We start from the raw sequence: 26,833 nt of genomic DNA, 5'->3' as shown, positions 1-26,833 counted from the left end.
ACTAAAGAAAGGAGGATTGTGGGTAATCGTTGGCTCTACATGATTTTCACCTTATGTGCTGACATTAGAACCTAACTCTTGTGAGGGATGGGTCTTGACTAGAATAGAACTGGCCGCTCAGGATTGCTGAGTAGATTAAATGTGGGACTGCAAGTTTATTGGAAGAAAATCCAGTTCCAGGGGAGGGACCAGGAGAGGAAGTAGAGTTTCCTGTCAGTTGGGTTGAGATCCAGGGCTAGGTTTCCAATCTAGTAGGGACCTGGCTTGGGGTCTGGCATCCAGGACCTTTGCCATTCAGGTCATAAAATACAAAGATTAAATTTCAGGTGCTGAGACTTCAGCTAACTCTCAAAGCTATCTCTCCTAACTACACATTCTCCCATTCTTCTTCAACTAGTCATATTTTTTAGGGGACATTTGTCACTCTTTTAAGGAATTCAGCATCTGAATCTCTTTCATTTGTGTGTAGGAACAGAGTCCAGCTCCTACTCTACAGAGAGAAAATGACATACTTTCACAGTCTTCCTGCAGCAAGGGCAGACACATAACCTAGGCTTTGACACTTGTCACACTCATACAACACCGTGAATCAGAAAGTAGTGACCAAGAAAGGCAGAGACTGTAGAATTGAGAGTGGCCATAGTAATCAGCCACATCTAGTTTCCAGAGGCATGAGGGGAACTAGTTTTCAGCAACAGCACCCAGAGTCCACCATTAGGCCTCATGGAACAAGACGTCTGTGGTGGCATCTGTGACATCGTCACTGGACTAGCTCTGCATTGCAGTTCAGCATTATTCCTGGCTGCCTTGCCTCCACATCTGGTTGTCTAGCCTCCTTGGAGATTCTGTGAACTCCCAGTACCTTTTAAACAATTCCTTCTAGGTTGAAATGGTCAGAGTTGGGTTTTTTGTTTTTGTTTTTTTGTGGGGTTTTTTTGTTTGTTTGTTTGTTTGTTTTGGGAGGGGGTTTGCTCATAGTCAAGAACCTTGATTGAGACAGAGTTTTTGAAATTGATAATCAAATGAAAACTAAAAAAATCACACAACAGAGGATGTGTGGTTTTATAACTTCATTGAAACTACCTTCATGTGGTAAAAGTCTTTTTCCCTCTTTCATTTAGCTCTACAGTTAATTGGACAATCCTTATATAAAGAGGATGAGGAATTATGTTAGACTTGCCCTCTCTGAGGACCATGGCTGGAGATGTTGGATGGAGGGGAGACAAAGATCCTTCCAAGCTTAGAGTCTTATTTATGGATCACCATCCCTGGAATGTGTGATGATTTTGCCATTGGTGGATTTCTGAAAATGTAAACAACTGCTCCAGCCTCCTTTTGAAACAGAAATGAAGGATTATTACATTGAACAAAAGAATGCAGTAGACTATCAAAATGCTACTCTGTGACAATGAATATGACTGGAGTGTCCCCTAGCTGCACAACCTGTTGGCCCTTGGCACCTGAGGGTGGCCCACTCCTTTGCTAGAACACATGAAGATGTTATCACTTCCCTAGTTGCCCCAGCTGCCTGTTTTGGGGCATGTGGTCAAGCTGAGGGGAATGTCATGGGTCTCTGTTAATCAGGTCACATGTAGACTTGGCATGTTGCTGCAAAATCCAGTTTTACAAATTCTAAGCTGACATTCAGAGACCACTGTGGCTCGTAGATGAGTATGAAACCTGGATATGGGTGGTACCATGGACAGTACCAAAGATCATGGAACAGGTGGTGCAAGTGGGCACCCCCACCCCCGCCATAGACCTCACAGACACAGATAGGAGATGCCGATGTATTTTTTTTTTCTGATTGTATTCTTTTAGTCTAAAGTGATGACAGCAACTCAATTCAAACTAACTTGTTTAAAAGAGACATTTGTTGGCCGACATAACTGAAAAGCCCAAGGGGCAGATCTGACTTTACACATGGATGGATCCAGGGCTCAAATGACGTTATGAGTGTTCACTGTATCACCTTTCCTCTAGGCTCCTCTTTATCTATCTAGCTTTCTTCTCTTTCTGGTGACCCCTGGGACTTCTAGACTTACATTCTACCAGCTGAGCAATCCCAGAGTAAAAAGAGCTCATTTCTTTTTTGACGATACCAGCCAAAGTGCCAGGGGCTGATGCTCAGTGTCTTTGACTAGCTCATACTGGATCACATAGCCATTCCTGAAGCTATCACTGTGACCAGCACAGTGGGGTGTTTCATATGGCCAGAACAGGCCCACATAACCACTCCTGGAGCCAGGAGCTAGGATCAGCACTACCACCTTCTATGGCATGAGAATCAGGGAAGGGTGATCCTTCGAAGGAATATTGGGATGCTCTTGTCATAAGATGCTGAAATAGGTAGAGACCACAGATGTCCACCACACAATGAAGATGACTTAAGGTAGAGATCTGAATTGTATAGTAGACCCTCTTATCTCTCAGGAAAGTGGTCTCTATTGAGATCAAGGAAGACTTGCCCACAGATCATGACTCCTCATTGGTACTGAAATGCCAAGTGTTGACATTGGAGTAGATGTTTAGGGAAGAAGAAAGTGTGATGATATTGGAATAACCCAATATGCTGGGATTGTGCAAGCATTTACCAAAATAACCAAGCTCTCCTCATCGACACAGATGAAATAAAAGAATGAGAGTATAGCACATGTCCTTTAGGTTAAAGCTCAAATGTTACCTCCATGGAGGTGACACATCCTGATATCCTGCTTACAGAAACCTTCCCCAGTTACTAACTCATCGTCCTCTTCATTTTCTTCACACCACCCATCAAAATCTGTAATGATCATGCTTATAGATGTGAACACTTGTTAATTGTCTTTTCCCCTATATTGGAATTTAATCTGAACAAGGACAAGATGTTTATCTCGTTCACAGTAGCTCCGAGCATAGTGCCTGTCACACAGTAGGTGTGCAACATATTTTTTTAATTGAAAGAATCAATTGGAACTCTTGGGATCATGTGCTAAGAATCCGCCTAGGAGAGCTTAGAGTACTTGAACTTAAATCAGATTGTCCCCATCAGTTTTTTTTCTCCATGATCTTCAGAGTTATTTTCAAAAATAATAATTTTGTGAAAAATATATCTTACTATGAAATATAAGGGGCCCTTAAATTACAAAGATTAGCTCTATGGATGCTCTGCTCTTTATTTAGCTTCCTGTGGATCTCTCTCTTCTCAGAGCTGCTGTCTCATTGTGTCCTTGTGAGATGCTTGGCACAGTTGGATCTGTAGGAAAAGAAAAACACACAAGCGCGTAGACCTCTCTTTATCTGCCAGATTGGAAGCTACTGGGGGGCAAGGACTGGTTTATATCCACTTCTGTGCTTCCCCAATACTAAGCATGGTGTTTTGCGCATCATGAGTAGCTGTTGGTTGACTTGAAATAAATAGCATTGGTTAAATCCTTAAATTCTTATGTCTGCTGCAGTGACCTCAAACTTGACAATGTGATGCTGGATTCAGAGGGCCACATCAAGATTGCTGATTTTGGCATGTGTAAGGAAAACATCTGGGATGGGGTGACCACCAAGACATTCTGTGGCACTCCAGACTACATCGCCCCTGAGGTGAGAGCTGGTGGGACCCCTAACGTGTCCACATTGCGTTGATGTCTCCTCTGTTCCCTGGATGGCCATGTCAGGACTGGGAAAGGTCCAGGGGGGTACCTGGCAAGCAAACCTCAGGCTGGTCCTTCTCCTGTACTCTAAATCATTCCTTTGCTATCACACATGCAAATTAACTTAGCACACATCCAGAAGCTCAGGCCCAAAATACATCAAGGTTTGGGGGAAAATTTAAATAAAACTCAAAAAGAACCATCCACCGCACATCAGTAAAATTCTTCAAGCTGCGATGGCTCATGGCCATATGATACTGCCTAATTATGACATTGAAACATTTGTTAAGAGGGGGGAAAGAGAGAGAGACAGACAGAGAGGGCTTTCCTGGGCTGACATATGACACAGGATCTGTGTACTGATACTAAACCCTGAAAGACTCAGAATTTTCCTTTCCGTGAGTAAGATATAAATGAAAGGAAAAGATTTAATTCTAGTGCCTCCCCCTCCCTTCCCAAAGGAAACGGTCAGTTGCAGAATGGATTTCCCCAACATGGCATGGTACAGAATTTGTGCCAGATGATAGCCTTCCTTTTTCTCTGAATTGGTGCTCAGAGAAGTGGCATTTTGCAATCTGTTACTAGATTTTTAAGGAAAGGAACTGAGGATGTGGCACAGAGTCTTGGAAATGGGAATTCTAGAATTCCTTTCTTGACTGTCACTTATATGGAACAATGATGATGGAGGACCCCATGTAATTAACTAATCTGGCACACAATTTAAAACCTGCATACTCTTACCAAAGCAGCTCCTCCTCTAGGAACTTAGCTTACAATACACACATGTACATGCACAGCTGATAGGATACATGTTCAAAGTCCTTTCTTCATTACAGTGCTATTTTTAAATAATGAAAAATAGGAAACAACCTCAATGACTATCAACAAAGGAATGGTTAGCTAAAATATGTTACATTCACATTAAGAAATATCATACAGCTCTTATAAAGATCAGAGCACATCTGTATGTACTAACTTGAGCAATGTCTATCAAGGAATGAGCAATAGACTGAATTATTTGTAGTATGGAATACCACATCAATCCAATTCAAAAGAGTGAGTTAGGGGTGCCTGGGTGTGTCATTCAGTCGTGGCTCGTGGGTTCAGGCCCCGCATCAGGCTCTGTGCTGACAGCTCAGAGCCTGGAGTCTGCTTCAGATTCTGTGTCTGTTTCTCTCTGCCCCTCCCCAACTTACTCTCTCTCTCTCTCTCTCTCTCTCTCAAAAATAAATAAACATAAAAAAATTTTTTTAAAGAGTGAGATATATATGTAGATATGGAAAGATCTTTGAGACATATTGTTAAGAGAAAAAAATCAAGGTACAGTGAACAACTATACGCCAACAAGCTGGACAACCTAGAAGAAATTGAAAAATTTTTAGAAACTTGCAACTTACCAAGACTGATCAGGAAGAAATAGAAAATCTGAATAGATCAATTACTAGTAAGGAGATTGAGTTTGTAATAAAAAATCTCCCAATAAAGCAAAGGACTAGATGGCTTCATTAGTGAATTTTACCAAGGACTAGATGGCTTCACTAGTGAATTTTGCCAAGCATTTGAAGAATAATTAACATCTATCTATCTTAAATTTTTCTGAAAAATCAAAGAGGAGGGAATACTCACAAGTTATTTTAGAAGGTCAGCATTATTCTAATACCAATAACAGAAAAGGACACTACTAGAAAAGAAAACTACAGGCCAATATCCCTGATGAATATAGATATAAAAACTCCCAGTAAAATACTAGCAGACTGAATTCAGGAGCACATTAAAAAGATCATTCACCACGATCAAGTGGGATATATCCCTGGGATGCAATGATGACTCAACATGTGCAAATCAATCATTGTAATACATCACATTAATAAAATAAAAGAAAAGAATCATATCTTCAATAGGTGCAGAAAAAGCAGGGATAAGACAAAAGTGTCCATTCTCACTACTCTTACGCAACATAGTACTAGAAGTCCTAGGTAGAGCAATTGGGAAAGAAAAAGAAACATCAGAATTGAAAAAGAAGCAGTAAAAATGGTCTCTATTTGAATGTGACATGATTTTATATGTAGAAGATCCGACTCAACCAAAACTGTTAGATAGAATCAATGAATTTAGTAAAGTTACAAGATACAAAATTAGTATACAAAACCAGTAGCATTTCTATACACTAACGATGATTTTTCTGAAAATGAAATAAAGAAATGGATCTCATTTGCAAAAGCATCAACAATAATAAAATACTTAGAAGTAAATTTAACTAAGGAGGTGAAATATTTCTACTCTGAAACCTACAAGACATTGCTGAAAGAAATTGAAGAAGGTACAAGTAAATGGAAAGACATCCCATGTTCATGGATAGAAGAATTAATATTATTAAAATGTCAGTACTACCAAAAGCTATCAATCAACTCAATATAATCTCTATCAAGATTTCAACTTCATTTTTTACAGAAGTACAAAAAACACTCCCCAAATTTATGAGGAAGCATAAAAGGCTCCACATAGCTAAAGAAATGAGAAAGAACAAAGCAGGAGGCATTACACTTCCTGATTTCAAGCTATACTATAAAGCTACAGTCATCAAAACAATATGGTACTGGCACAAAAACAGATAAATAGGATGGAACAGAAATGAGAGCCCAGAACAAAACATAAGCATATGTAATCAACTAATGTTTAAAAAAGAAGCCAAGAATACTCAATGCAGAGCACAGTTTCTTTAATAAATGATGCTGAGATAACTGGGTATTCATATGTAAAAGAATGAGGGGTGCCTGGGTGGCTTAGTAGGTTAAGCATCTGACTTCAGCTCAGGTCATGATCTCACAGTCTGTGAGTTCGAGCCCCATCTCAGGCTCTGTGCTAACAGCTTGGAGCCTGGAGCCTGCTTTAGATTCATTCTCTCTCTCTCTCTCTCTCTCTCTCTCTCTCTCTCTCTCTCTCTCAAAAAAAAAAAACATTAAAAAAAAAAAAGAATGAGACTGGACCCATATCTTACACAACTCACAGAAATTAACTCAAAAAGGATTAATAAATATAAGACCTGAAACCATGAAACTCCTAGAAGAAAACATAGGAGCAAAGCTCCTCAACATGGGTCTCGTTAATGATGTTTTTTGGATATGAAACTTAAAGCACAAGCAACAAATCAAACAAGTGTGATCATGTCAAACCAAAAAGCTTTTGCACAGCAAAAGAAACCACCAACAAAGTGAGAAGAGAACCTAGGGAATGGGAAAAAATATTTGCAAACCACATATCTGATAAGGGGTTAATATCCAAAATATATAAAGAACTCCTACAACTCAATAGCGGAAACAAAACAAAACAAATAACCCAATTAAAAAGTGGGCAAAGGACCCAAATAGACATTTCTCCAAAGAAAATAAATGAAAGGCCAACAGGTACGTGAAAAGATACTCAACATCACTAGAGAAATGCAAATTAAAACCACAATGAGAATGTCTCCTCACACCTGTTAGAATGGCCATCATCAAAAAGACACGAGGGAACTGGTGAGGGCATGGAGGAAAGGGAACCCTATGCACTATTGGTGGGAATGTAAATTGGTGCAGCCACTATGGAAAACAGTGTGGAGGATCTTCAAAAAATTAAAAATAGAACTACCATATGACCTAGCAATTCCACTTCTGGGAATATATCCAAGGCGGGGGGGGGGGTGCGGAACACACTAACTCAAAAAGGTATCTACACTCACATGTTTATAGCAGCATTATTTACAGGACATGGAAGCAACTTAAGTGTCCCCCCGTGGATGAATGGATAGAGAAGGTGTGGTATATATATGCAATGGATATTATTCAGCGGTAGGAAACAAGGAAATCCTACCATTTGCAACAACAGATGCACCTTGAAGGCATTATGCTAAGTGAAATAAGTCAGACAGAGAAAGGCAAATACTGTATGATCTCACTTATATGTAGAATCTTTAAAAAAGAAAACCAAACTCAGAAAATGAGATCAGACTTGTGGTTACCAGAGGTGAAAGATGGGGAGGGAGATTATGGGAAGGTGGTCAAAAGATACAAACTTCTAGTCATAAGATTACTGAGGATGTACACACAATGACTATAGCAAACACTGCTGTGTTATGTAGGAAAGTTAAGAGAATAAATACCAAAATTCTCATCACAAGGGAGAAAAATTTTTCCTTTTTTTTCTTTCATTTCTTTTTATTGTGTCTATATGAGAAGGTGGATGTTAGCTGAACTTATTTTAATCACTTCACAGCATATGTAAATCAAACCATCATGCTCTATGCCTTAAACTTACACAGTGATGTGCGCCAATTATTCTCAATAAAATTGGGGGGGCGGGAATCAAGGTACAGAATGTTAAATACAATATGATACCATGTATGGAAAACAAGAACAATACACAGAACACTGCTATATGCTTCTTATGAGTATGTCGAAATTCATGTAAAAGCATAGAAAATCTGGAAGGTTACAGACTGATTTCAAAACATTGGTTACCTCTGAGGTTAAGGGCACAGTGACGAGTAATTTAGCTCAATCTGTATACTGTTTACATTTTTCACAAGGTAAATATGTTTGTGTGTTACTTGAATAATTATTTGAAAGATTACTTGAAAAGTAATCTTTTAAATTAATGCTTTTTTAGATTTCCCCTTCTATTAAAAGTAGAGCATTCCTGTGAAACGTTTTCTAAGCCAAAATGGCTTGAAGTGAAGAAGTATTTTTATAAATTTTTTTTCAATGTTTATTTATTTTTGAGACAGAGAGAGACAGAGCATGAACGGGGGAGGGTCAGAGAGAGGGAGACACAGAATCTGAAACAGGCTCCAGGCTCTGAGCTGTCAGCACAGAGCCCGACGCGGGGCTCGAACTCACAGACAGCGAGATCATGACCTGAGCCGAAGTCGGCTGCCCAACCGACTGAGCCACCCAGGCGCCCCTGAAGAAGTATTTTTATAGCATAGCAATTTTATATGGAGACATTTTTTTAATGTTCTGAGCCCCAAAAAATAACTTCTCTTTGCCTCTTTTGATGCATTAACACACATCTGGCTAGTGGGTACATAAAATTAATTGAGATCAAGGAACGCCTGGGTGGCTCAGTCAGTTGTGCATCCAACTGTGGCTCAGGTCATGATCTCACATTTCCTGAGTTCGAGCCCCACATCGGGCTCCTTGCTGACAGCTCAGAGCCTGGAGCCTGCTTCGGATTCTGTCTCCCTTTCTCTCTGCCACCCCCTGCTCGTGCTCTCTTTCTTTCAAAAATAAATAAGGATTTTAAGGAAAATAAATCGAGATCGAGCACAGATGCTCACACGATTCAAAGCTATGACTGCTTGATGCTGAATGTCATTCCTGGGGAGAAGCGTGGAAGTACCACTCTCGCTGCCTCTGTAATGGCTCCATGAAAACCAAATGCTGAACTCTATTTTTGCTTTTTGCCTTTAGCATAAAAGCAAAAGTCCTGTTCATACTTCTTTAGATTAATGAAAGCAGGAAGTATTGTAGGTCTTTCGTAGAAGCAAAGTGGCATAACACAAACTTTCAAAACGCAGGAGACACCTGTATTAGAATCCAGTGGTGTTTTCCCTATGTGCCATACCTTGGTTCATCATCATTTCGTTAAATAGAGCATCAGACAAGTCCTTGATCTGCCGTGAGTTCAGTAATCTCTGGCTCGAAGCTTGCTGCACTTCAAGGTCCCCGGGGAGCTCTTAAAATGTAGGCTGGCCAGGTGTTCCCCTCAACTGAAGCAGAATCTCTGAAGGAAGGACCCACATATCTGTGATTTTCCAGAGTTCCCGGGTGGTTGTGATACATGAGATGCCTGGAGTTGTGTTCCCGGGGAAGCCCTTGCTCCCTCCTCCAACCCACTGATGGGAGGAATAAGCTAGGGGTCAGGCTTTCGCCCTGGCTTTGCCATTAACTAATAGCCACATCACCTCTGGCAACTTCTTTCACCTCCCAGGCTCTGTTTTCCTTTGTGAAAGGATTAACTTGTTAGGTTGTCATGAGGATCAAATAAGACATGAAGTACTTTAAAAGTGTGAAAACACTTTCAGTAAGTGTTCTCACGGAAAGCTTTCCCTCCGGTCTCTTGCTGTTTAATTCTCCTCAGAGGGCATTTCTGATTTTAGGGTAGAAGATTTTAGGTTAGAAGATGGAATTCAATAAGCAGACATTCATTTTAGAGCCAAGTTTGCTCAGACACATTCATTGAGTAAAACAATCACTGAATGAGAAAACCTTCTACTTACAGCTAACATTTGGAGGACGTAATGTGCGAGAGGAATGTATCTCCCTCTCTTCCTCGCAAAACCCCGTGATCTAGATGTTATAAAATTCCTTTTGTAAGTGAGGAAACTGAGACATCAAGAAGTTAAGTAACCTCCCCCACGGTCACACAACTCGGAAGTAGCAGTCGGGACCGGCCCTGAACCTTTGCTGTATCACCTTTTCAACCTTTTGATACAGTTAGTTTTACACCCCTATATATTGAAAGGTGGATGGTCACACAGCTATTCCAGACTTGGCCATGCTCTAACAATTTGGTGATAAGTATCAGAAATCTTAAAACAATATATTATCATTGCAGAAGGCATGAACAGACATTTCTCCAAAGAAGACATCCAGATGTTCAACAGACACATGAAAAGATGCTCATCATCACTTATCATCAGGGAAATGCAAATCAAAACAATGAGATCACCTCTCACCTGTCAGAATGGCTAAAATCAAAAACACAAGAAACAACAAGTGTTGGCGAGAATGTGGAGAAAGGGGAACTCTCCTGCACTGTTGGTGGGAATGCAAACTGGTACAGCCACTGGAATAATTTGGAGGTTTCTCAAAAAAATTAAAAATAGATCTATCATATGATGCAGTGATTGCACTACTGGGAATTTACCCCCAAAATACAAAAACACTAATTCAAAGGGACACATGCACCTCTGTGTTTATTATTTACAATAGCCAGACTAAGGAAGCAGCCCAAGTGTCCATCGATAGGTGAATGGATAAAGAAGGTGTGGAATGAATATACATGATTATATATGTGTGGAATATTACTCAGCCATAAAAAAGTGAAACCTTACTATTTGCAACAACATGGATGGATCCAGAGGATATAATGCTAAGTGAAATAAGTCAGTCAGAGAAAGACAAATACCACACAATCCCACTCATATGTGGAATTTAAGAAACAAAACAAATGAACAAAGGGAAAATGAGAGAAAGAAAGAGAGACAAATCAACAGACTCTTAACTATATAGAACTCACTGATGGTTACCAGACACAAGGTGGGTAGGGGAGTATGGGGGAAATAGGTGAAGGGGATTAAGATGAAAATAAAATAAATAAAATAATTTTTAAAAACCATACATCCCATTTGATCCACCAATTCTATTTTTAGGAATTTATCTTAAGGAAATAATTGGACGAGTGTCCAACTATCCAGTTGCAAGGATCTATATTATAGCATCAGAAGAAACCTGATCTTGGGAATAGACAACATAAATTTTGGTATAGCCATCCAGGGGAATGCTGTGCAGAGATAAAAACTGATTACATCGATGTGCAACTATTGCATGGAAATTTTAAGTGAATAAAATACTTCATTAAAATTCCACATATTAAAGTGTGTGTGTGTGTGTGTGTGTGTGTGTGTGTGTAAAACACATACATACACACTGAATTTACTATGTATTGATAGAAAAGAATCTAGGAAGAAATAGACCACAGACCTATCATAATTTTTCTCTTGATAAATGATTATGGGTGATACTAATTGTATTCTCTTAGCTTGTCTATATTTTTATTATTTATTTATTTGCTTATCTATATTTTAAAATAGATAGTATAATAATAAGAATGCTATTACAGCTTTGTAACTTACAAATTTTTAGTTGTGGTAAAAAAAATGCAAAATTCACCATCTTAACCATTTCTAAGGCACAGTTCAGTAGTAGCAGTAGACAAGCTGAGAGAATATAATAATTAGAATCACCCATAATCATTTATCAAGAGAAAAATTATCACAGCTCTTTGGTCTATTTCTTCCTAGACTCTTTTCTAGGAGTACAGTTCAGCATTCAGTTAAGTGTATTTCTGTTGTTGTATAAATGTGATTACTTTTGTAATGAGAAGCAAACACTGTTTTCCTTCTTAAAAATGCCATTCACTGTATTAAAACGAAAAAAGTAACGCACTGGGGGCTCCTGGAGGGGCTCACTCAGTTAAGGGTCTGACTCTTGATTTCGGCTCAGGTCATGATCTCACGGTTGGTGAGATCGATCCCAGCATCGGGCTTTGCGCTGACAGCTCAGAGCCTGCTTGGGATTCTGTCTCTCCCTCTCTCTCTCTCTGCCCCTCCCCTGCTTGCTCGCTCTCTTTTGCTCTCTCTCTCAAAAAAATAAAATTAATGCACTGTACTAAGAGCTTTTAAAAGGCAATGTTGACAGCCACAGATGTTTTCCCCCACCTGCTTCACCTGTTTCACCCCACTCTTATAAATGGCATCTATCCGTCTTCCTAAGGTAAAGAAATGGCTTGAGTGGGCACTAGGCTCCTCAGTCACTCTTTTAGTGGGACTAAGATGCTCCACTCTTACATTAAAGAAGTGAGTGTTCAGTCTCCAGCCATGGCTACCTGCCCGCCTCCCTGATGGAATGCCTTCTCTTTTCCAGATAATTGCTTATCAGCCCTATGGGAAGTCCGTGGATTGGTGGGCATTTGGAGTCCTGCTGTATGAAATGTTAGCTGGCCAGGTAATTGAATTTTAACTGATTGGTAAGAAAAGTCCTCCCCCAACCCCATCTGCATGGTTTCTCTAGACGAAGGTATCCCGTTGGTACCAGCTCATAGATTGGAAACGCTGTGACTTCCTTGGCCTTAGGGTTAGCTTAGTCTTTTGACTGTTTTTCTTTGTCTTCTCCCTTGAAGCCCCTGAGCACGGCCTCGCTGTGGACCCCAGGGGAAAGGGCCCAATGGTTTGGGGCAGTTGGAGAGGGGCAGGCAGGAACCCTCTCTTCCCACACTATCCTCTGCCCCACAGGCACCCTTTGAAGGGGAGGATGAGGACGAGCTCTTCCAGTCCATCATGGAACACAACGTGGCTTACCCAAAGTCCATGTCCAAGGAAGCTGTGGCCATCTGCAAAGGGGTGAGTGAGCCCCTGGAAGCTTGCGGTCAGGACCCCGCGCAAGGACAACTCACCCAGGGAGAGAGGGGGAATGGAGACTGAACTCTTATCTTTCTCCCCACTTGCTGCCCTGTGAGCCTGGCATGGACCTCCCGGAGCAAAGGGGCCTTTTTTCCAATCTGCACAAAAGTACCAGAGAGGTCTGCCTGCAACAGTATCTTGCTGCTGGCTGGGCTCCAGGCTCTAGCCCGGCACAGGGGAATGCATATTGAATGAATGAGATAGGAAACACAGAGTCTTTGCCAAAGAGCTGGGACCCATGGGAAGGTGTGCAAGAGGTCTGCAGCACCGATCTGTCAGCCTCGCCCTGCTCTGTCTATATGTGTGTGTGGTTAATACTAACAGCGTGTAACTTTTGTCTTAAGAAAATACCATGCAGTGTTGAGTTTAAGGGATTCTCTGGATAAGCTGACCCAAATTTTGTGTCTTCAAAACCCCTGGTCTCCCCTCGCCCGACCCACAAAGGGCTGAAAAGCATACGTATAACTATATCCTGCAGAGATTGTCTGGACATCTGTAAAAGTCTGCAGAAGTCCCCAAGTGGTTTGAGAACCACTGCTTTTAAACCTATTACCCAAATGTGGGAACATTTCAGCTCTGATGGAAGTGTGAAAACGCCGTGAGAGCCGCAGAGAATATGGCTCGTGGATCCCGCCTTTATGAAGTATTCACTCTCCCAGCAGGCGGAGGTACAGGTGCATTTTCAAGGTTAGGGCATGACCACGCCTTCCCAGTGGATTCCCACCTGTGTGTCTGAATAAACCAGGGCTGCCGGTCTTAGATCCTTGGGGCGTTTGCTGGTTTCCCACGGCTCGATCCAGCCCCGTGCTTCCGGGCCCCAGTCAGATGCCTGGTGCTCTGCGGGGATGCAGAAAAGCTGGAAAACGCAGGCACTTTGTGTTAGCTGGGCCACCCTCTCCGTGTAGAGCACCTTCTCACACCACCTAGATTCTCACTCTTGGTGACTCATCTGAGCTTTGTATCTCAGCTGTATAGGTTAAGCTGCAAATATCCCTGGGGAAACCACGTGTGACTTTGTCTCAGTCCCCAACATCTTGAAGTGAATTGGGTGAAAATATTTTCTTTGAAAGTATGAGGCAAGGGGAGGGAAAACGAGGAACAGAGAATAGAGATCCAGAGGGCCATGAGGAGCGTAAGTGAGGCTTGTAAAAAAAAGGAGAAGGAGAAGAAGAGGAGGAGGAGAACACAGCATAAGGCCAGTGCAGACCCCTGTAGACATTTTGTTGTGAGGGAGGAAGAGTGGGCGGAGGTCATATACTGAGCTTTTAGTTTGTTTAGCAATTGCCACCATTTAAAGGGCAAGGGATTTCCCATGAACATTAACTTTCCAGTTTCTCTTGAGAAATCTGATCCCGCCATGCTGGTCTGTCATTCCTATAAAGCATGTGATAGCCAGCTGGATGGGAAGCCCATGTCCCCTGAAGGGCGTGCCTTCTCCAGTTTGCAGAAATCCCCATCCGGCCCAGTTTCATCTGGGTTCAAATCCTGGTCCCAGCATGAGCGGCACTATGCCTGTAGGTAAATTCCTCAACCTTGTCTGTGGATTGAGGATAATGATAGTTCCCCGTACAGGATTCTGTGATGATTAAATGAGTTCATACCAGCGGCTCACTTACAACAGAGCCTGGCATTCTGATCCAGAACCCATGGGCCATTATTATTATTACTGTTGCTGATGCTGGCACTACTACATTACGCGCCAGGCCCCTCTTGGCATCTAAGTATGCATACGCTGCCATAGGAGTTGTTTTAATGGGGGATTTGGGAGCCCAAGACCCTTTGCACATCTCACCCCATCCACTTCCTAGGTGTGTGGTCCTACTCTGCAGCTCCGGGCTTCTGTTTCTTTACCTCTAAAAATGGACTAACAACCCTCATTGATCATTGAGTTGTCTGAGAGCATTAAGTCAGGTAACATAAGAGAAAGCCCCTTCTGTGGTATCGGCGCATAGTAGGTGCTTAATACACGCTCAAGACATTCCCCTTCACGACTCTGCCCTGCTGGGACAGCTGGGGGTTCTAAGTGGGTCATGGAGGAGAGAGGATTTTCCAGGTCAGCTGCATTCAGCTTCAGCTCCAATTAGCGGTTTCCCTGGTGGAGCAGATTTCTATTAATTTAGGACCCATAACCTTCAGGATTAACTGGTGTGACTTTCTTACTATCGGGTTGGAGGACCTTTCTGAGTTGAGTGGGCTGCGTCCGGTGTGGGCTCTTTCTTCAAGGTTGAGGCTCCAAAGAAGAGAAAACACTCAAGCGAACGGCAGACACTTCCTCCCGAACCGCAGGCCCCAGGGGATGCGTCTGGGAGGTGATCAGAGATCGGAACAGTGATTAAATCCAGCTGTCTGCATGGCTGCAGGCACATCAGCTCAGAGTGCGGTAACTGGGCAGAGACTCGCATTAGTGCTGGATGATTCTGCAGTGGCTTTTCTTCGCTTGGCCATCCTTGTCCTTATGCGGAAATTGAGCTCGGCTTTTGAAAACCGTTCCGTTCCCATTGAAAAGTCCTTTCTTTATATATCCATCCCATTAAAGAACCTATTTTCTGCCAGGAAAAAAAAAATTAGTATCACGTGCTCAGAATGCCACTCCCACTTCGAAAAACTTAAAGCAGACAGAAGCCCCCACTGGCCACCCGTTCGCACAAAAGCAAGCAGAACGCATAACAGAGCAGCTAGAGCTAGGGCGGATCTGTTCAAAGCACGGCTCTGCTACTTAGCTGTGTGCCTCTGGGCAAATGACTACTTCTCTGGACCAGTTTCTTACTGGACAATGAGGATACTAGTTGTAAAGTGAAAATAAAGATGAAAGAGTAATGGCTAGGAAGCCTTTAGCACAGAGCCTGGGTGCACAGGAAGCACTCAGTACACAGAGGCCATCATTGATAGTATCACTGGTAGTGCTAATCAAGACCTCTTAGCCCTTCCTTTCCTCCTATCCTAACCCTACACAGCTGTCAGGGCTTGGCCCAACGTGCTTGCCCTCCATAAACCCTTCCTGACCAAGCCACACCACAGATATCCCCGGGAGCCCACACACGAAGAGCTTTGTTATTAAAAGCCCAAGTTCTGGAGGCACCTGGTGGCTCAGTCGGTTGAGCATCTGACTCTTGATTTCAGCTCAGGGCATGATCTCACAGTTTGTGGGATCGAGCCCTGGGTCGGGCTGCGCACTGACAGCACGGAGCCTGCTTGGGATTCTCTTTCTCCTTCTCTACCCCCTCCACCTCAAAATAAATAAATAAATAAACTTTTAAAAATAACATAAAAGCCCAAGTTCTGGAGAAGGCAGAGGTGAGATCCAAGCTCACCTCTGTCACTTCTCACTTCTCCAAGTCCTTGCTAGTTGTTTAACCTCTTTGAGTGTCTATTCCCATTGAGATGGGAAAAATAATAAACCCACCTCACTGGGTTATTGTGGGAATCAGGTGCGTGCAAATCAGGTAGAAGCTTAGAATAGAAATGCCCACTTATTTCCCCCCTGAGAATATGAGAATAGCACATATGGAGTATATGTGCTCATGTGAGTGTGTGTGTGTGTGTGTGTGTGTGTGTGTGTGTGTGAGTATGTGTGTGTATAGGGGGATAGTTTCTGATGACAAGTTATTTGGAAGCAGGAAGCAGGCTAAGCTGAGTGTCCAGCAGGGTAGGTATACATTGCTGGGTTCATCTCTTTGCCGTAATCCATAAATCCCGGGCACAACCCAAGGACTCTGACATCATGGTGTCAGGTCAACTCTGAGAAGCTTTTTGGTCTTATATGTTCCATTGCTTGTTTTTCCTCTTTGAGGGTCTTCTTGTTGGTTGTTGTTTTGTTTTGTTTTGTTTTGTTTTGTTTTGTTTTGAAATCACCAGCTCTGTCTTTGCTCTCTGTGCATTTGCTCAAATCTTGAGATCAGACATATTTTCATGCTGCTTTGGATTCATTTACAAGAGGAAGCCTGTCTGGTTTCATCTTGGAGCATCTATTCATCTTGTTATTTAGCACTGGCTCAGAGACCCAAAGATGGAGGGTTTTGATAATTAAGTAATTTAAATGGAACACCAAAGAAACCTCAGCGGAGTTTAGTGTAATGTGCGATCCAAGCAAAATGAGCTGGGTTAGCTTTTGACTATTTAATGAGCTTTTGGAAAGTAATTACTTGAAACTTGGGTCCATTTGACTAATATTTTTTCTTCTGTTTTGTCATTTTCACAAGCGCTTTACTGAGAAATGCAAATATTATCAGAATGAACGTGGCCTTTGCCTTGGTCACACTCCAGCTTTCTTGAGGTGGGAGGTGGGGCATTTGAAGATATTGAAACTGTCCTCATTAAATGCACCAGTAATTGCGTAAAACTCATTCTTAAATCAGAATGCATCGTGTGACATTTCTAACTTGAAGTTCAGGGCCACATTGAGGCTTAGGTCTGATTAACCATAAGCAGTCTTGCTTTGGGACAAGCAGCGGCAGGCACTGTTGTCAGGTCTTCCGATTATAAAGACCTCTCTGGGAAAGTATTGCTGGAATGAAAAGCAGAAGATAAAAATTGAGTCTCTTATTGTCGTTTCTTCCCTAATTCATTGGAGTCCTCATTTCTGAGTGGCTCACGTGTCCTGTGAAGTTCATTAAACTCAACCTTTCTCTTCTCTTGAAGCTGATGACCAAACACCCGGGCAAACGTCTGGGATGTGGACCTGAAGGTGAACGTGACATCAAAGAGCATGCATTTTTCCGGTATATTGATTGGGAGAAACTTGAACGCAAAGAGATCCAGCCCCCGTATAAGCCAAAAGCCGTAAGTAAACTGGTCTGTCTGACCCTTGGCTTCACACGCGTAACATACCCTCTCCTCTCCCGAGTGTGTGCGCCCTCGGTGTTCCAAGGGCTAGACATCGACGGCTCCCTCAAATATGTCTGTAAGTGCTCCCGTTGATGCGCACAGTCACTGGGTACAAAAACGGAGATCTCCGTTCACACAGCCCGGCCTCTACAAATGCGGGAGAGATGCTAGATACGAACTTTTGCTTTATTGGTTCAGTTATTATGACTGTCTTCGCTGGCAACTTTTTGGAGATGTCTCGTCGGTGAGCGGGAGTTCAGGTCCGGTTTTGGACCGTGACAAAGAGTCTCATTTTGCCCTCGTTCTTTCCTCGGTTCGACTGTGTTCTTTTCTCTTCAAATTGACATTGAAAAGGCCACGTTACAGTATTTAAATTTAATTCTAAAACATACAGTGTGTCTGAGGTAGTAAATAAAGACAGCTCCACCAGCCAGCTCCCACCCGAGTGAAACAGAATAAAAGCAAAAGCTGGCCCGCTCGTAGACCTCTTGGAGGCTCTGAGTGTAGGTCCAGCTGGGAGGCAGTGTCTAGAGTATAAAAAGACAAGCCTCCCATTTCCACAGTTGTGCACACACGGGAGGATTTTCCATCCCCAGAGACTCGGCTGGGCATACTGTCACACCCAGGGAGGAGGAGTTCGCCCTGAATGAGTCCAAACTACAGCTCCCCAGACAGGATATTTCTTTGTTAGACTAAGATGAGCGGAGACCCAATGACTTTATTATGAGCTCTGAAACTGCCTACCGAGGCTGAAACATGCACAAAAACACTGTCATTGGAACCGGAAATTGTAAGATCCATGACGATAACGGTAGTTATGTTGATAGCATTATTATTCATTTCGTGGCCACTTATTACGTGCCAGGCACCCTAGTAAGCACTTCACGTGTGGCATCTGATGAAATCCTCACCACAGCCTGTTACGGAGGTGCTGTTACTCTGTGTCCTGGAAGAGAAAATGGAGAGCTTAAGTGCTCTGTCCAGGGTCACTCGGCCAGTGTGCAAGGACGTAGGGATTCAAATCTCAGACCGCCTGACTCCATCGAGGCATAGCAGAATGCCCAGGGGCAAAGGGCGTGTAGGTTTAGGAAACCTTGCAGGTGGGGCACCTGGGTGGCTCAATTGGTTAAGCGTCTAACTTGGGCTCAGGTCATGATCTCGCGGTTTGTGAGTTCGAGCCCTGCGTCGGGCTCTGTGCTGACAGCTCGGAGCCTGGAGCCTGCTTCGGATTCTGTGTCTCCCTCTCTCTCTGCCCCTCCCCCACTTGCACTCTCTCTTTCTCTTTAAAATATGTAAAAACATACTAAAAAAAAAATTAAACAAACAAAAAAAGAAAGCCTCCCAGGTGACTCTCCCCATCTCCCTGGTGCTGCACCTTCCCGACCATCCCACACCATTAGCATCCCTGCTCTACAGCATCCTTGATGCATCTCTCTGGGCACTCCCTGAGGTTAGGAAGCTAGATTATCTGGAGACAGCCAGTTCCACCTTCCGGCCCTTCTAATTGTGGCAAACCTACATGTTGGTGTCTAATCAGCTTCCCCGGACTGCCATCCCTCTGGCCTGTTCTGTCATCAAGAGCCTCTTTCTCTGCAGAGCACCCTCAGACATTTGCAGATGCTGGTCTTAAATTCCCGAGCCCTGTGGTTTCAGGCCAAATACCACCCCCCCCACACACACACACACACATGCACACCTTCCACCTGCAAGCATGTCCCAAATGACATCACCTGCAGGTGCTGATTGTCTGCCAGGTCATCAGCATCCGTCTTCAAATACAGGCACAGGATTGAGCACGTTTCTAATCTTGTCTGACCCTCAAGTGAATACAGTGGGGTCCAACAAAAATCTCTTGATTATTCTAGAGCTGGTGAACTCTGTTCCCCTGTCTACTCCCCTGTTTCATCACCTGTGATTCAGCGATGTTAATAGTCTCTGCATCAGAGGATCGTTATGACGCGTAAAGTGCTCAGTGCATGCCGGGCATGCCGTCGGCCCTCTTGGAGAGTGGATAATGATTTTTGTTAGCGGCGTCACACATTGATTGATGTCTTGGGTGCAGGGTCTTTGAGGGGTAGAACGGTGTTGAGTCCAACTGATGCTGTTTCCCAAAGATGATGTCCGTGTGTGCACTGGGCGTGACAGAGGGGCACTGCATGTCCTAGGCAGCACTTTCACTTCTAATGAACCATTTGGAAAAAGATCAAAATGGCAGCCTGGGAGAGAAGAACAGGTTCTCCGTTCAGGGAACTGGGAACTCAGAGATGGGACACAAAACTTAACGGGGGTTTCATGGGCTATTCATGACGTCTCAAAATGTGGACCCTCCCCTCCACTTGGCCGGTAGAAAGATGCAAATGTCTGCATCTCTCCCAGCGTTGAACCCGGTGACATTCTGGGTAGGGTTCATTCTTCAGTTGTAGAGCAGTGGCTTTCAAAGGGTGGTCCCCAGACCAGCAGAATCATCTGGGAATTTGAGGAATGAAATGCTCCGGCCCCTCCCCAGAAACCGTGACTCAGAAACCCTGCGGGTGGGGCCTCCAGGTGAATCTGATGTGCCCCAGGCTGAGATTCTGTGCTGTGGAATTTAGTGTTAAGAGCTCATGGGGGGTGGGGGGGGGGACGTGGCAAGGAGGAAGATTTCTTTAAGGGGAAGACATTGGTTCTCGCCTAGTCTGGGTGAGGGGTGGTGCCTTCTGGGAACGGGTCGCAGGCTCAGGTGCCCACAAGGCCAGGCAGGTAATGTAAATATGAGAGAGGGAGTGGTTGGGGACAGAGGCAGACCGCAGGGCGGGCAAGCTATCTACAAGGCCCCACAGGCGCTCGCCTCCAGCTGCCCAGTTGCAGGGTTCTGGTGACCGTTACTACTGATTGTGATCTTCTTTTTTAATTATCCATAATAACAGCTACCTTTTTCTGAGCATCTTCTACGAGCCAGGTTTGCCCTGCAGGGATACAGGCTCTGCCTTGCTCTATCCTCACCAAGATTTTTAGATGAGAGCTCACTAGTTTTTGATATATCGGCCACACGTTAAAAATTAAACCCAGTTCAGGCCGAAGTAAACACATCCACAAGTCATACGAGGCCCAAGGACTCAGTTTAAAATTTTGGGGGGTAGTGATTACTCAAAGTCAGGTTGGCATTTAACCGGTTCCTGTTAGTACTGGTTCTTTACAACTGAGTCCATGCTGACTGGGTAAATATTTTGAAACTTCCTGCTGAGCAATAATGAATATAAAAATATCTAGCCAGCGCCTGGCTCATAGAAGATACTTAGGAAAAAGGAGCTGTTCTAACCACTGATAATATAAAAAGATTACAATAATTAATAACAGATCAATAGGATCCTCAGACTGTTCTGCGTTCGATAATGGTTTCCAACCAGCCAATGTCTTGAATTCCCTCTGGTGGGTTGAACAGTGGCTTTCAAAGTACAGTGATTGCCCTGGACTGGATATTTCAAGATGTTCAGCCTCCAGCTCTCAGGGGAAGCAGGAACTGCCCTTGCTGCCTGAGACTGAATTAGAAATAATAATAACACATGCATCAGTCTTCCGATTCAACCTGCACCTGTGCCTTTGGGCTGTGGATGCTGGCCTTAGAGTCCTCATCCCACTCAAGGATTTCACATTTCCCTTCCGCACACCCTCCCCGAGGCCCATGGTAACTGTGTGCAGAGTGCCATGTGCCTTGCGGGTTATTAAAAGGCATGCGTGTATCTGTCAGTGTTCCAGATTCATGCATACTATTAAGCAGAGAGCAACGGGAGAAAAAAAAAAAAAAAAAAACCATGGGGTAATAACAGAGGATTATATTCAAACATCAGTGAAGGGTGCTATTATTGGAGGTTCATTAACGTGGGTTTTGCCATCTTTTGTTATGGCAGGGAGCCGTATGCAGAGCATTGTTCATAACTACTGAGATACACTAGCTTTGGCACATTCTTTCACGTACCTGAGTGGTTTTTTCAAATGTGCATCTGATTGTGTCGCTCTTGCTTAAAGCTTCCCTGATGGCTCTCTGCTGCCCCCAGAATCGTGCCTGCTGTTCCTTAGCATATGTGGCATCTGGGGATCTTCCGTGGTCCGGCGTCTGCCCCCTCCACAGCTTCAGCTCCTGCCTCCCAAAACAAGCGTTTCTGAGCTTCTTTTGGTTCCTCAAACATGCGACCGCGTTCTCTTCCCTTCCCGGCTCTGTCCGTGCGTAGCCATCCACCTGGGATCCCCGCACCCTTCCCCACGCTTCGCCCACCTCCGTCCTCTGTCCCTTGTTGGTGTCTTGCTCCTTCCCCCTCATCAGATCAGGAGAACATCATCCCCTCAGGGAGGCTCTTATTGATTCTCTGCTAGTGTCCTGTCAACAAACTCATCACACTTTATTGTAATTGCTTGTTCCACGCGATGTCGGTCTTCTTGACTAGGACTGAAGGGTTCTGACTGTCTTTGTCAGTGTTGATTCCCGGTGCTTAGCCTAAGGTTTAGCACCTAGCTGGCACTTCATAATTTTTACTGAATAAATGAAGGAATCCACGAACGGCTGTAAGGTAAGAGGCTGCAATGCTCTGAGCAGAGGAACATAAGGGGTTCTCTAGGGATATGTACTAGAGCCTGGGGTGCTTTTCTCATGTGCAGAAGGGCATCTCGAATGAATGGGTCGTTGTGTAAGTTCCTAAAGAGCTCGATTTGGGTGCTGAGTTATATCGGTCATGGCATCGTGTGGTTGTGTGCGCAGGGAGAGCATGGGGAAGGGTCGGTGATGTAGCGCGTGAATCCTTGCGCTTTGGATCGGGGGCCGTGGCTCCTGCACTCTGCTGTCGCCCAGCTCAGTGTTATGGGTGCCCTGGGGTCACCTAGCGGATCTTCTTAAATGCTGCTGTGCACACACGAGTCACCTGGGTACCTGGTTACAATATGGATTCTGATTCAGCGGGTCCGGGGTAGGGCCCGAGACGCTGCGTATTTTCACATGTGCTGGGCTGCTGCCGGACCTTTCATCTGCTGAAAGGCAGATCCTGTTGTAGTTAGTATGCCGTGTAGGATGGTGAAGGCTGTGCTGCAGGGGTGTGTAAGCTCTAGTACAGAGTGTGCTGGTGAATGTGGTTCGGGCCACACGGCAGGCTGTGGTGGGTCAGTGTGTGTTGGTGGGTGGTGCTAGTTTGTGTGCTAGAAGGCGGTGTGTGTGGCTGAGCGTGTGGTGGAGCAGTGGGTTGAGAAGCAGGGTGTTCTGGTTCTGTCCTCCTGGGATGTCGCCCAGCGCCCTGGGTCATCCTCTCCGCAGGTGTTTATTGACGTTAGGTACCATTCCAGGTGCTGGAGACACGGAAGTGAAAATAACACAATCTCCGGCTCTCGTGGAACTTCTATTTTAGAAGGAGTGGGCAAACAATAGACGTAGAAATCGGCAAATGGGGGCGTCTGGGTAGTTCAGTCGGTTAAGCGCCCGATTCTTGGTTTTGGCCCAGGTCATGATCTCACAGTTTGCGGGTTCAAGCCCCGTGTCAAGCTCCACGCTGACAGCATAGAGCCCACTTGGGATTCTCTGTCTCCCTCTTTCTGTGCCCCTCCCCTGCTCACTCTCTCAGTCTCTCTCTCTCTCTCTCTCAAAATAAATAAATAAACTAAAAAACATCAGCAAATATGTTAGAAGGAGATAAGCATTGTGGACGAAATCAGAGCAGGGGTGAGGATGGTGAGAGGTGGATCAGAGAGGGGTGGCTGGAAAGCCTTGCTGACATTTCAGCAAAGATGGGAGGAAGGTGAGGGACTGTGTGAGCCATGTGTGTATCTTGGGGGGAGAGTGGTTCGGGCGGTGGTAACAGGTGCAAAGGCCCTGAGGCAAGAGCTTGCTTGGCATGTTCAAGGAAGAGCACAGAATCCAAGTGCTGAGCTGAGTGGGCGAAGGATGGGGGAAAAGAAGATAATACTGGTGAGGCCACGGGAGGGGCAGATGGTTCAGGCCACTGTAGGATCTGTGGCTTCTACTCCGGCTGAGATGGGCAGCGTTTGGAGGGCCCTGGGCAGAGAAATGGCATGATCCGACTTTGGGTTTTCAGAGGATCACTCTGACTGTTGTAGGTGCAGGGGTGAAATCAGGAGACTGGTTCGAGGCTCTTGCGGTCATCCAGGTGGGAGCCAGTGGGCATTTGGACGGGACGGAGCTGCCTGAGGGCCTCCAGGATGTGTTCATATCGGCACACCTAGCCCTCCCTGGTTCCTGGCACCTTGTGGATGCCCAGTGATTACCCCAGGGGCCAAGAAGGAATGGATGAAGGAGAATCCCTTCAGACTGCCTGCATAATCGCTCCTCGAGTGTAATGTGGTAGCCAGTTGTTGGTCCTGGCGAAAAGCAGGATGAAGGGATGAAAGAGGTTGTCGTGAAAGCGTCTGGAGTTCAGAGTGCTGGCATGCGGGGCACAGAGTAGGGCATGGCTGTTCCTCCTCTTGTCAGTGTAAATTCTGTGGCGGTGTGGGAGGTCCCACGTGCTCGGGGCGGTAGCCGGGCAGTCCCCTTGGTCTGGGTGAGTAGCTCAGAATTTGGCCGTGCTGCAGTAAGAGGGTGCATTGAGGCCATGGGTGAGCATGTCTGCTGGCTGAATTTGTCGTATGTGGTGCTTCGAGTCACAGTAGAAGATATGCTGATGTAGTGTGTTTAAATCAACATGCCCGATCGAGATTTTGGTGGCATTCATACGCTAGTAGGAATTGCCTTAGTGAAGTCTGGCGGTGTCCCTAATGCCCAGTGCAAAGCTTGCTGTGAAAACTGGGTAGAGGCACACGCCTTGGGCTCCATTCCCCAGCTGTCAGCAGAGATGCAGCAAATTGAGGAGGTGGGAGAAGAGTAACCAGGTCACAAGGACACCCTGCTTCGTTATGGCCCACGGAGGCTTAACTACTAGGGTGTTTGTACAGCGACTTGCCCGCTAGTGAACGTGGCTCTCTTTCGGTTCTAAAGTGTGCTCCATCTGATGGCCCATTCGTTCTGAGCGGGGCTTGAGGAGTACAGCTCGCTGAGAAGCGGACAGTAAGAGCCGTTCATCCTGGGCAGCCGTCCGGGACCACCCAGACGTGATCGGCATTGCTCACTCCTTCCATTCATTCCAGCCCGGGTGTCAGGCCTCACCGACTCCAACCCCTCCTCGTGTGATAGTCTGATTCCAATCATTTCCGCTTTTGTTACCTGTCCTCCTCGTCACTTGACATAAAGCCCCGTACGGTTTTCAGGCATCTGCACATCAGCAAAGCTTTGGGATCTTGGAGGCTGAAAACGCAGAGCCCCTGGTCCCCATTCTACATCACGACAGCCTTTCATGTGATAGCGTTTCCCAAACACTGCATCGTTATCTGATCACATATCATGGCCTGCGTCCTCCAGGAGTCTAGTTGCCGAACTGCTTCAGAAAGTAAATCATGCTCCCAGGACTTGGTTTCTCGGCAATCCTGTCATCTGAAAACATTGTTTGTGTAGCCGAGGTCAAAAGCTTCAAGTACTGCTTTAATGAGCTGCAGTTCTGTTCATGTGACATTCTCCTCCGAACCTAATTGCCCTTTACAGCGTATGAGTAAGTGTCTCTGAGTGCATGTCTGAATGTGTGTTTGATGTGCTGACATTTCTGAATTGAAACCACAAAGTGTAACCTTTGTATGTTTGCTATTACAACTCCAAAAGCAAGGCTTAAGAAAGGGGGCGAACTTTCTACTTAATACGATTTATTTAAGAATAGAACCTCCCTCCCCGAGGCAGCACCAAATGCTCGGGAGAACAATACCTTTCAGAAAGCTGGGATTTAAAGTCATTCTTCTGAAACCCGTACTATTCAAATATACCGGACAAAATATTGAGTTATTGTCTGTGCCAAGCAGCGTTCTAAGTGCCTTCCAGGCACTACCTCAGTTAATTCCCTATGAGAGAGAATTATGGGTGTCATTATGGGGGTTTCTATGGGTGTCATTGTCACCGTATGACAGATGAGGGCACGCAGCCTGGAGAGGTTAGGATGTTTGCTCGAGGTCCCGCAGCTAGCAGGTGGCAGAGCGAGGCCTTGAACCACGGACTCCACACTGCCAGTATCCTTGGAAAGATTATCAGAAGCACTTGGAGCCCCTTTTAGAGTTTGAAATTGCACCGGTGGGAAGGAGCCAATACCACCATCCAACAGTGTCTGTTGCATAATAGACGGAGACTAGATATTCTTCACAATTCAAATGATTTAAAATTTATTTTAAAATGTCGCAACAAACAAGTAACATATTCACACCTACTGGCAGGGTTTTCAAAGATGCAAATTTCACCGGCTCCTTCAGGCTTTGATTTTGAGGCTGACAAAGACCGCAGACGTTGAATGCCCTCCGAGGGCAGGGCATGGCAGCATCCGAGCTGAGGCACTCAAGACGGGCTCATTAAGGAGTAGACATCTCCCCACTCGGCTGTGTTTGTTCTTTCGGTTATCCAGAGTGTGAAGTTTATACAGATCCTCGTCAAGATATTAGGCTACATTCAGACACTGACGCACAAATAGCCAAGAGTTGTTTAGGACACGGAGGCCCGGAGTCTGTCTGTTTATCTTTCTCTCCCTCCCTCCACCCACCCGTGGAGAGCTGTGGATCAAACCAGGCTCCCTCTGGGCAGTTGGAGTTGGCAGACTCCTGGGCCAACTGAAGTTCCTAAATCACTTGCCAAGTGCATGACTCTGAGCTGTCCCCCGGTGGAGATGCCAGCCGTGTGAACTGAACTGGTAGATGGGAAGGTCACATGCTGGGGGAGAGCACACAACTCTTAGGATGTGTCTGGCAATAACCACTGAAAGTAACAGAAGTCCAGAACTGGAGGAGCCCTTCGACGTGGGTATAGATACCATCATTCTAGAGAGGAACGAGCAGAGGCCAGAAGATTTGCTTCAGTGACTTACACAGGAAATAGAAAAGAACCAGGCCAAGATGGGCCCTCCAGTTAACGGATGCAGGACTTTATTAATACTGTTTAGAACCGTAACGATAAAATGGGCCAGGCGTGTTCTGTGAAATTATTCGGTTTTACTAGAAAGCAGAGCCTTCGGTCTACTCACAACCGCCCTGTGAAATACTACTGTTATTACCTTCTGTGTGTAGGTGAGGAGGTAGGCTCAGAGAGGTTAAGTAACTTGCCCATGGCCACACAGCTAGTAAG

The 26,833-nt window shown here is 44.8% G+C and overlaps 1 protein-coding gene across 6 annotated transcripts in view; it reads left to right on the top strand.

The window, feature by feature from the left end:
• Positions 1-26,833, top strand: part of PRKCB (protein kinase C beta) — a 330,403-nt gene that overhangs the window by 287,789 nt on the left and 15,781 nt on the right. For 5 of the 6 annotated variants that reach the window (XM_042971551.1, XM_042971553.1, XM_042971550.1 and 2 more), the window contains 4 exons: positions 3,438-3,576; positions 12,311-12,391; positions 12,679-12,786; positions 17,485-17,625. In XM_042971551.1, coding sequence (XP_042827485.1) covers positions 3,438-3,576; positions 12,311-12,391; positions 12,679-12,786; positions 17,485-17,625 — 469 coding nt within the window. Of the gene's footprint in view, positions 1-3,437; positions 3,577-10,220; positions 10,261-12,310; positions 12,392-12,678; positions 12,787-17,484; positions 17,626-26,833 lie in introns of those variants that run through there. The other variant, XM_042971555.1, reaches the window with a different exon arrangement.

Source organism: Panthera tigris, chromosome E3, assembly GCF_018350195.1.
Source record: "Panthera tigris isolate Pti1 chromosome E3, P.tigris_Pti1_mat1.1, whole genome shotgun sequence".
Taxonomy (NCBI): Eukaryota; Metazoa; Chordata; class Mammalia; order Carnivora; family Felidae; genus Panthera; species Panthera tigris.
Note: the sequence above shows the minus strand (reverse complement) of the source record. Positions and strands in the feature narration are given on the sequence as shown.